At 33.1% G+C, this 9994-nt stretch overlaps 2 protein-coding genes and 2 pseudogenes across 4 annotated transcripts; 2 read left to right on the plus strand and 2 right to left on the minus strand.

The window, feature by feature from the left end:
• Positions 1–365: 365 nt before the first annotated feature.
• On the minus strand, positions 366–1633 carry F15H9.8 (annotated as a pseudogene). The gene is made up of 4 exons: positions 1536–1633; positions 948–1078; positions 719–835; positions 366–526 (listed from the first exon to the last, which is right to left on the minus strand). Coding segments are annotated over exons 1-4 (507 nt in total).
• Positions 1634–2374: 741 nt separating this feature from the next.
• F15H9.1 (uncharacterized protein) lies at positions 2375–3975 on the plus strand. The gene is made up of 5 exons (NM_060672.3): positions 2375–2507; positions 2576–2789; positions 2904–3201; positions 3254–3374; positions 3422–3975. Exons 1-5 carry the CDS (start codon positions 2393–2395, stop codon positions 3952–3954), a joined length of 1281 nt encoding a protein of 426 aa, NP_493073.1. The 5' UTR covers positions 2375–2392; the 3' UTR covers positions 3955–3975.
• A 1366-nt stretch (positions 3976–5341) lies between these two features.
• On the plus strand, positions 5342–7333 carry F15H9.7 (annotated as a pseudogene). The gene is made up of 5 exons: positions 5342–5468; positions 5999–6185; positions 6267–6558; positions 7032–7173; positions 7221–7333. Coding segments are annotated over exons 1-5 (861 nt in total).
• A 307-nt stretch (positions 7334–7640) lies between these two features.
• R05D7.1 (DUF7087 domain-containing protein) lies at positions 7641–8945 on the minus strand. The gene is made up of 5 exons (NM_060673.6): positions 8850–8945; positions 8710–8775; positions 8227–8431; positions 7818–7918; positions 7641–7764 (listed from the first exon to the last, which is right to left on the minus strand). Exons 2-5 carry the CDS (start codon positions 8761–8763, stop codon positions 7696–7698), a joined length of 429 nt encoding a protein of 142 aa, NP_493074.2. The 5' UTR covers positions 8764–8775; positions 8850–8945; the 3' UTR covers positions 7641–7695.
• Between the last annotated feature and the right edge of the window lie 1049 nt (positions 8946–9994).

Consider the following 9994-nt stretch of genomic DNA (forward strand, 5'->3'; position numbering starts at 1 on the left):
TAGGCAACCAGGCTGCCGAGAAATAATGTCAGAAATTGTATTTACTTTTTATTTTGAAATGTATGTATAGAAAGAAGTTTGGTAATAAAATTCGATGAATAATTATTGGAGAATTCTGCAAAATATGGAGTTGATCTCTGAAATTATATATATATATATATATATATATATAACCTATCTACAAGCTGGCTCACGGTGCCTATATACCTACTGCGACCTAGTTTAAAAAAGAACAAAAAAAACAGGTTTAAAAAAATGGAAAAATGTCCGGATCTATAAAATCCAAGGAATGTTTGAGATATGATTTGATAATAATAATAATAATAATTTATTGCGCTCTTTAAAAAATTGAATAAGACGTTGAAGATTGGGATTATTTTATTCAACTCTGAGGAGATATTCTTTGGGACTTTAACATTAAATATTTGCAGTTACAACAAATGTATGTTTAAAATAAATAAAAATAGAATAATGATTAAGCAAGAGTTGATCCCAATTTTAGAAGTTTGCAGTTTGGAGTTGAATTCTGCAATAAGACACTATTTTTGGTGTTTTTTCTTCTAAATTTTAAAGCCCTGTCTGCCTACTAACTTTTGCCTACTTTCAGCTTTCACTAGAAACTTTATAATTAGATTTTCAAGCAAATTTTATGGGGTAGATAGGCACGTAGGCAGGCAGGGAGGCACTTAGGCCTTAAGTTAATGATTTATATGCGTACCTGCTTCCTGTAGACAGACATTGAGAACTGCAATATCGTGAAACTTGTTGTAGTCTGTCGGGCATGTAGCTGCATATTTCCTAGATCGAGTCACTCATGGTGCATCCACACACAAACCTGAAAATTTAGTTTGAGCGGAAGTTGATTAGAAACATGTATTTCCTGAATTGGAGAATTTAGCTAAAAAAATTTGGGAAATTTCAGAACTGTAGGGGACATTCAAATTTACCTTTCTCTGAGGCATGATTTTGGTACATCAATTCCCAGTGACATGATTAATAGTTTTTCTTTAGAGTGAAGCATTCAGGTGCACAAATCGAACTTTCCATCACTCATTTCATACTTCAACCCTGATGCTATCTGGAAAAAACTCATTTTCAGTTTTAGCTTCGGCTAGACGTTTTGATAATTTTTCTGACCACTCAAAGTCATAGTGATTATAATTTTCAAACTTTATAATTATACAAGCAAATAAATTGTTTTTTTGGGTTTTTTTGAAATGAATCCCGGTAATACATCGACCTGAAAGAACAAAAAATTTTCTATTTTTTCAGGTGAGACACTTTTTTGATACTTGAAAGTAACAAACCTAAAGTAATTTTCAAACGATATAATGGTACAGCAAAAAAAGTTGTTTTTGCAAAAACTTGAAATTTCGATTTTTAAGATAATTCAAAAACACGAATATTGAATTGCCAGCAAAAAGGTTTTCCAAGTGATTTGGCATTTATATCCTTGAATTCTTTATTAAAAATACCAAAGTCCAAGATTTTTAGGTTAAACATGAATTTTCTCTGATAAAAACCTTCTCACTTACCGCATTTAGTTCCCGATTAGAACATTCTTGAATATTCAAAAAAGTATATAGTTTCAAAAAAATAAATTTAATAAGAAGCAAATACTTGGCCCTCTTCCAGAGAGCCTTGGAAAAATGAAACTGATTGAAGCTGGACGGGGAAACGAGATAACGTGAAACACTTCTCAAGAAAATATCATTGGAACGGGAGAGACGTTCTCAGCGAGCTGCACTTTTTTTGAGAACGGGCAAAAAAAAATTAAAAAAATAGTGCAAGACGAGATGAGACGTATAGTCAGAAAAAACTGTGACGGTTCACTATAACGTCATCAAGAAGCGGGGGAAATGTTTAATAAAACTGAAAAAAATGAGAATGTTATTTGAAATTTTGTCTTGGAAATTGGAGACAAAAATCAGAAAGAAATTTGAATTTTTTAAACAGGAAATTTCCACTTTAGATAATTTGAAAAATATATAAATTTTCCTTTTTTTAACCCGAATCAATTTTTTAAAACAATTTTTCAAAATTTTCTCAACGCTATTAAATTTATTATTCAATGTAAAGTTTGTGAGACACTCAACAAAATTTCAGTATTTTGCCAAAAAAAAATTTAAAATTAATTTTTAAAAATATTTCGACTTTTTCAGGAAATGCAAGACTTTTTGAAGCCCTGTGATACCTAAAATGGCAAAAAAAAAATGAAAACACAAATTTAAGCTCAAGACTTTAAAAAAAGTATACAACTTACAAATAAAATAAATTCCAATTAATTTTTAAAAACGTAACACTTCAAAAAAATAATTTTCACCACGTATCTCTCCAATTCATACATTTATCAAATATCAATTTATTCCCGATTTTATCTCAATTTTCCACGATGAAATTTCTTACATTGTTCATTTGGATTATTGCATGTGGGTTTAACAATACGCAACCTTTATCATATGAGGAGAACATTCAAAGACTGGAATCTTGTGGCAAGATTTTACCCGGTAAGAATACATTTGTATCTTTCAAAGCAACAAAAAAATTGCCGCTTTTTTCACTATTAATAATTCAGAGGAAAGTTCAAATAGTATCACTAAGTCTAAATACTTTAAAAACTGGTTTGGTATTGCTGCATTTCAAAATGGCAACCAGTACAACTTTCGCACCGTAGGAACTTTTATTTCAAAACGACATTTTCTCACATTGGCTTATGCATTGATGAATAGTAATATGACCTGGAGAGCCAAACACACTAAATTCCGTGATTCTTGTGTCTCTGGAATGGAGTAAGTTGATTGATATTGTGTGACGATAATTGATAGTTTTTTAATCATTTTGTTAACACGTCTTTCTCTTTCATTGCTCAAAAAAATCGTTTCATCAAAAAGAAATTGTTTCAGAGATTCCATTGTTCCACCAGAAGTAGTAGCTGATTTGAAGATTTTTGTTTGCCCCAACGGAAAAGGAAAACATTGCCCCCCTTCAATTCCAAAGAAGGCATGGCTTCATGGGATCTGCAAGAACAACATCAAGAAATTATTTTCTTCAATTCACACCCCAATGCTTGTGGAAGTTGAAACCCCCATTCCAGGATCATCTGTATGTGTTCCCGAAAAGAAAACTCAAATTTTGGAAGAACCCTCTTTTGTTTATATGTTTATACCATCTAATGGAAGTGTGGTTGAGAAACTTGTCAATGTGAGTTAAAGTAGCATAATATAAATATTATTTAATCAATTTTTTAACTCAGATTACAAATTCTAACTGGTTGGAAATTACAACACAGTTGTTAGGTGGAATTAAGGAGTATTGTGGAAGTTTAATAAAAAAGATTCATGGAAAATGGACAATGATCGGCTTAGGAACCCCAAGTAAGTTGCTCGTTCTATTCAACAAAAATCTTTGGTTAATTTTTCAGAAAACGTGTGGAAAAAACATTCATTCTTCTTCAACTTGAAACGGTTCTCTGGAAGTTTTTGCCATTTTGCTGGAATCTGCGAGAAACGCAAACAAAAAACTACTATAGCGTCCATCAAAACGACGACCTCAATTCCATCAACTTCTACACTTCAAATCAATCATACAACTGGCTCAACTGTGAACTCTACAACTAGGATGATTTCTTCGACAATTCCATCAACTCCCAATTTGCAAATCAATTCTACGACTAGCTCAATTCAAAACTCTACAACTAGTATGATCTCTTCAACAATTTCTTCAACTTCTTCCAATTCAACATCTTCAACAATAAATGTTCCGAAAACTGCTGCCCCAGAAGAGGAGATTGAGGAAGGGCCCAGTGAAGAGAAAGATGAAAATGTTGATGAGAAAGATGATATCGAGAATGAAACAGAAGTGGATAATGATTTGTATGTTAGCATGGATTTTCTGGACAGTGCCAGTGGATGGACTATTGAACTCGTTTTGCTTTTTGTTATAGTCTTTGTTTGAATAAAATATTTTGGAACTACATACAGTGCTGGCCAAAAAGGTATCCACTTTTAGTTTTTTGATGATTTCGCTACTTTTTCAAATAAGTATAACTCCAAAACTAAAAATCCTATCAAAAAAATTTCAACTAGTAAAGTATAACCCGTGGTCAGGTATATTTGTTTTCACATGTTTGAAAAATTCAATAAAATCATGACAAGTAATAAAGCGCCCGACATCTCGTGAGTCCATTTTTAATGACGATTACTAAAACGACTGTTACTCAAAGGTCATACTTTTAATGGAAGGTTTGTGAAAGCAATACAATGTTTATATAATTTTTCAATGTTTGCATATAGTAACTTTGTCCTGAAACCTCCATTAAAAGAGATATGTGAGCTGAAACTAGTGTCTCACAAGATACTGTTTAGCCGCTATATTCAAAAATTAGGTTTCTCGGATTGAAATTCTTTTTTCGGTAAATTTTTGTGAAGAACCAATGTTTTTATGATATTTGAATTATATATTAACCAATAAATATAATTCAGGACAAATTATCCACTGTTTATGCGAAATGTGCTCAAAATGACCCTACACAATTTCTCTTTGAACTCTCTTATCTTTTTTCCTTGCGGATTTCTGAAAAGTTACTATATGCAAACATTGAAAAATTATATAAACATTGTATTGCTTTCACAAACCTTCCATTAAAAGTATGACCTTTGAGTAACAGTCGTTTTAGTAATCATCATTAAAAATGAACCCACGAGATGTCGGGCGCTTTATTACTTGTCATGATTTTATTGAATTTTTCAAATATGTGAAAACAAATATACCTGATCACGGGTTATACTACCAGTTGAAAATTTTTTGATAGGATTGTTAGCTTTGGAGCTACTCATTTGAAAAAGTAGCGAAATCATCAAAAAACTAAAAGTGGATATCTTTTTGGCCAGCACTGTATTTGCTTTACATCAAAAAAGTCTACAGTTGCTCTTGTTCATTGCGAAGTTATCGTTACTATGTGGTCCATGTGGTATGTTAAATATTTTGAATTTAGCTGTCCTTGGAGCAGAGGTCGTCTTGAACTGCTCTTTGAGCTGTGGACCATTTAGTCAGTCCCCTATCGAACTCTTTATGGCTTCTTCTTGGAGTTTTGGAACCTCCAACTACATTTGTAATCAATTTTTCCTTTCATTTCTCAAGCCCCATTTTATTAATAATTGTTCTTTGAACTCCACCGAGTATCACATTCAGCGAGTTTGCGTTTTCTGATTTTTCCCATAAAACATGCAGTTTCTCTTCTCTTTTTTATTATTTTTCCTAGCCGTCTTCCCGTTCCCGTACCGCCCCTCCCTTATCGAATTAGGGAGACCGCATAAAAGAGCTCTGTCAGCGGGCAGAAACCATGGTTTTGTCAAGGATGATTATCAAAGCGATAGTCATATTCTTTGCTTTCATTGGGTGCATTGGATGTAACTTGACGATACAAGAAAACTACGAGAGGCTCGAAACATGTGGAACTGAGAAAGACCGTGAGTTCACTGAGACTAGAATGAGAGAAACTCGCAAAAGTCACAAAACGGTCTATAAAAATATTATTTATTTATGCTGAAAAGTTTCAAAAAAGTCTCAAATAGTGCCTGAAAGTTGCCGTTTGTCTCGACAAAACTTATAACGGCACTTCTTCGGCAAATGGCAACTTTCATGCACTATTTGAGACTTTTTTGAAGCTTTTCAACAAAAATAAATAATATTTTTAGTAAGAACAAAGAACTTTTTTCTACATTTTCATATTAATTTTGGATGAAAAAAGTAGGATTGTCATGTATGAAATGAACAGCTTTGTGAGTTTGCGGAAAAAATGCGGCACAGTCTTGCTTGGAAACAGAATATATTTATTTATTTATTTATTCAAACACGTTGGATTCAACGTGTTTTAAAAAGACAGTGAACAAATAACAGAAGGGTAATTTCCTACGTGTTTAAATCCTTGCCATATTCTGCCTGCTGATCCCTCTTATCTCCCATTTACTCCACCATTAACTATACTTCTAATTTATAGGCCAATACTTCAAAAGCAGGCTTGGTTATGCTACATTCAATAATGGCGGCCAATACAACTTTACCACCGGGGGAACTTTAATTTCAAAATAGCATTTTCTCACATCGGCTTACATCTTGATGGATGGTAACATGACGTGGAGAGCCAATCACACTCCATTCAGTGATTCTTGTGTGAAAGGAACACTGTAAGTTGATTGGCTTTGAGGGATGAAGTCTTGCTCTTCCATTGCTCAAAAAATCGTTTCATCAAAAAGAAATTGTTTCAGAGATTCCATTGTTCCACCAGAAATAGTAGCTGATTTGAAGGTTTTTGTTTGCCCCAACGGAGATTATTGACCTAATTTAAAGCCAAAGAAGGCATGGCTTCTTCGGATCTGCGAGGGTTACACCTACACTTACTTTCAAGCGTTTAACACCCCAATGCTTGTGGAAGTTGAAATCCCCATTCCAGGATCATCTGTATGTGTTCCCACAGAGAGAACTCAAATTTTGGAAGAATCTTCTCTCGTTTATACGTTTATCCCATTTAATGGAAGTGTGGTTGAACAACTTATTGATGTGAGTTAAAGGTGGAGTAGCGCCAGTGGGGAATTTGTTAAAAACCACTCGTTTGTTCCCAAAATGACCGAAAATCATAATAAAACTTTTCAAAACATTTTTGAAAATTTTTTATTTACTGTCAAAAAGTGACAGTTACTCAGTTTTTGCCACTTATAATTTTGGAAGTCGACCAAAAAAAATGTTTTTTCGACATTTTGTATGTTTTAATTTTGTGTAAATTATTTGTATTAAAACATTGTAGGGGTCCGAACATGCGAAATTTCTTTAAATTTGTTCAAAACCTCGTATTTTTCAAAATTTTGACAATTTGCCAAAACTTTGAACGGAAATTATGAAAAATCTAAACTTTTTTGGAGTGCTTTATGATGATATTCGGTTGTTTTGGATCATTTTATGTGCATTTAGACAAAATCCCCACTGGCTCTACTCCACCTTTAAAGTGGCGTAATAATTATTTTTTGTTAATTCAGGTAGGCTATAATTATACGCGGGGAAGCTCTAGTTATTCGTGGGGGGGACTTAAAACAGGGTTGGTGGGCGGAAATGGGAATTGTGGAAGTTTAATACAAAATATTGACGGAAAATGGACAATGGTCGGCTTTGGAACACCAAGTAAGTTGTTCGTTCTATTCAACAAAAATGTTTTGTTAATTTTTCAGAAAACACGTGGAAAGAGAGTTCTTACTTCTTCGAGTTGAAATGGTTCTCTGAAAGTTTTTGTCGTTTTGCGGGAATTTGTGAGACATCCAGACTAACGACCGCAGTTCCATAAACTTCTGCACTTCAAATCAATTCTACTGTGAATGCTTTTGAAACTTTGAGAAAAATAAAGTTTTGAAAAGTTTTGGAAACATCTAGAAACTTTGATAATTTTGTCTGGAAAATTCTGAAATGATTTTTTTTTTGAAATATTTCTAATGTCTTCTGAAAAATTCATGTGCTATTTTTAGAAAACTCTGTAACTTCTGGAGAAATCTTTTTAAAGTTTCAGGAAACTTTTCAACTTTTTTAAAAATTTCTGGAAACAACTAGAAACATAGTTTTTTGAACTTTTCTAAGAGCGTCAAATTCAATTAGTTCCTCTAAAATTGTTTATCATACGCTATTAAATAGAAAAAGAATATCAGCAAAAATTTATTTGCTCTTGTTGGCGATGCACACTTCGTAGAACTCGAGCCCAAGTTGTCCGACGGCCAAGGCAACCTGGAAATTTCGGTTTTTAGGATAGAATAATTCTAGAAAAAATTTGAATCTACCTGAGTTATGACGGAAAGATGGAAAAGCGAGTGGACGAGTCCGTTGTTGAGCTCGACGAAGGTCCAGGACAAGAAGCCGAGGAGCAGTGGGGAGAAGATGGCTGGAATTTTAAAATTTATAGTTTAATAGGTTAAAATTTTGTTTCATAAAGTTTTAGGAGGAAATTATTATAAAAATTGATAAAAACCGGGAAAATTCAGATTTTTTTTGGAAAAAACGTTAGAGAAAATAGTATTAAAATTTTCGTGATCAGAAGATTTCAAATTTTCTTTGCTCAAATTCAGATGTTCTCTTGTTCACAGAATGCAATAAATTCAATACGAAAATCGGAAATTTAACAGTTGTAAACTTTTTTTAAACATTTTTAACGGCCTATGGAATTCCAGAGATGAGCCTTGAACAACTCACCAACAGCGTATTGAAGTTTGAGCGTGATCTCGTTATCTCTGATGATCTGACGAACATCGTACCGCCCGTCAATATTGTAATACCATCTACGAGCCAAATGGAGCATGTGCATGCCGACGAGCAACGAGTAGCAGATGAATGTGAGAAATGATAGGGCCGCCGATTCGGTGTAGATCAAGACCATTTGGAAGATTGTGCACAGGACCTGGAAAGGCAATTTTTAACAGTTTCAGGCTCTTTTTACGCGTTTAAACCGTTTAGAACGCCAGTGAGAAAGGGAGAAAAGGAGACGCAGGGTGCGAGAGCGTCTGCCTTTCTGCGTCTCCTCGCTCGTTTTAAACGTGCATAACTCTGCAATGGATGAAGATTTCAAAACGTTTTCAACTAACAAAATACTTGAAATTCAATTTTCTACATTTTGTTTGTTCACAACTTTTTTGTATCTTTATCCAATTTTGAGATATTTCAGTTTTCTCTGCTCACCTGAACTGCCCGGCTGTGGTTGACAATTGTCGGAAAGTCGTAGTTTGCTTGCATTGTTACGGACATCTGAAAAAAAGTTTTTTTTGAAAAGTTTTACAGTTAAAACACGAGATTAAAAAAATGAACGAAAAAAAAGTTACCGAACGAAAAACTGCAGTCATCTTCTCACAGTCAGCAAAAAATTGAGAAATGAACTTTTTCGAACGACGCGAAAAGATTTCGAAAATGTTAGGAATGACGAGAATTGATTTTTTTTTATTTCTTTCAACTTTCATTTTAATTTTGAAAAAGTAGGGCGCACGTCAAAAATTGAATTTTTAAAAACATATTTTCATTCATATGTTGTTCCAAAATCGGCGTTTCATTGAGTTTCAAACTGTTTCCAGATAACCAAACTTTCTGAAACCTTTTTAGAAATTTTAGGCTTTTGAAAAAATCTGAAAAATTGTTGAGTGAAATAAATTTCACAAAAATTACAAAAAATGTTTAACTTAAAAAATTCGAAATTTTCAATAAGCTGGACAATCATGAAAAATTGGCGACAAAACAATTTTAGTGCAGTTCTAAGCACTGAAAGAATCTCTGAAAAAATTAAGTTCGAAATTTTAAAAATTCAACAAAAAAATCTGAACTTTTTTGGGTGAAAAATTTCAGAAAAAATTTTGTCCAAGTCTCAAAAAAAAACCTCTTATAATTTTAATTTCCAATTTTAAATAGTTAGAAAATCATCAAAAATTGAACTGGATTTTCTGAAACTCGCGTCGTGTCAGACTGCCCCATCACGGTTTGATCTACAAAAAATGCGGGAATTTTTTGCTCAAAAAATGCGACGTGAGCACGTTTTTAACCATTCAAAATTAGTTGATAACTCTGCGTCTCAACTCCCGCATTTTTTGTAGATCTGCGTAAATCAAGAGACACTTTGACACCACGTAAAAACTGCTTTGAAACCATTTTCAGACTTTTCAAATTTTTTTTAAAACTTTTCTGAAATCAAAAAAAAATTACAAAGGCATCTGGAAACTATATGGATTTTTTTGTAAAAAATCTAAACATTTTTCGGCGGGTGCAAAAATTTCAAAACAATTTTTTTTCAACATTTCTTTTTGAAAACCTGGTTAATAAGCCCCTAATTTTCAGTACTATAAGAAGAAAAATTTCGTAAGAAACAACAAAAAAAATTAAACTCGTGGGTTATCTTGTCAAAAGTGAACTGATGGGTAGGTAGAAGAAAGAGGGTATAATTGAAGTGAAAAAGAGCCCCGTCAGCTGTTGTCCCTGAAGA

The sequence above is a fragment of the Caenorhabditis elegans genome, chromosome I (genome assembly GCF_000002985.6).
Source record: "Caenorhabditis elegans chromosome I".
Lineage (NCBI taxonomy): Eukaryota > Metazoa > Nematoda > Chromadorea > Rhabditida > Rhabditidae > Caenorhabditis > Caenorhabditis elegans.

Coding starts and splice junctions, on each gene's coding strand:
- F15H9.1 (NM_060672.3), top strand. CDS start 2,393: ATGAAATTTCTTACATTGTTCATTTGGATTATTGCATGTGGGTTTAAC. Junction 2,790..2,903: donor TCTTGTGTCTCTGGAATGGA/GTAAGTTGATTG, acceptor AAATTGTTTCAG/AGATTCCATTGTTCCACCAG. Junction 3,202..3,253: donor TGGTTGAGAAACTTGTCAAT/GTGAGTTAAAGT, acceptor TTTTTAACTCAG/ATTACAAATTCTAACTGGTT.
- R05D7.1 (NM_060673.6), bottom strand. CDS start 8,763: ATGCAAGCAAACTACGACTTTCCGACAATTGTCAACCACAGCCGGGCA. Junction 7,919..8,226: donor CAAACTTCAATACGCTGTTG/GTGAGTTGTTCA, acceptor TTAAAATTCCAG/CCATCTTCTCCCCACTGCTC. Junction 7,765..7,817: donor ATCTTTCCGTCATAACTCAG/GTAGATTCAAAT, acceptor CGAAATTTCCAG/GTTGCCTTGGCCGTCGGACA.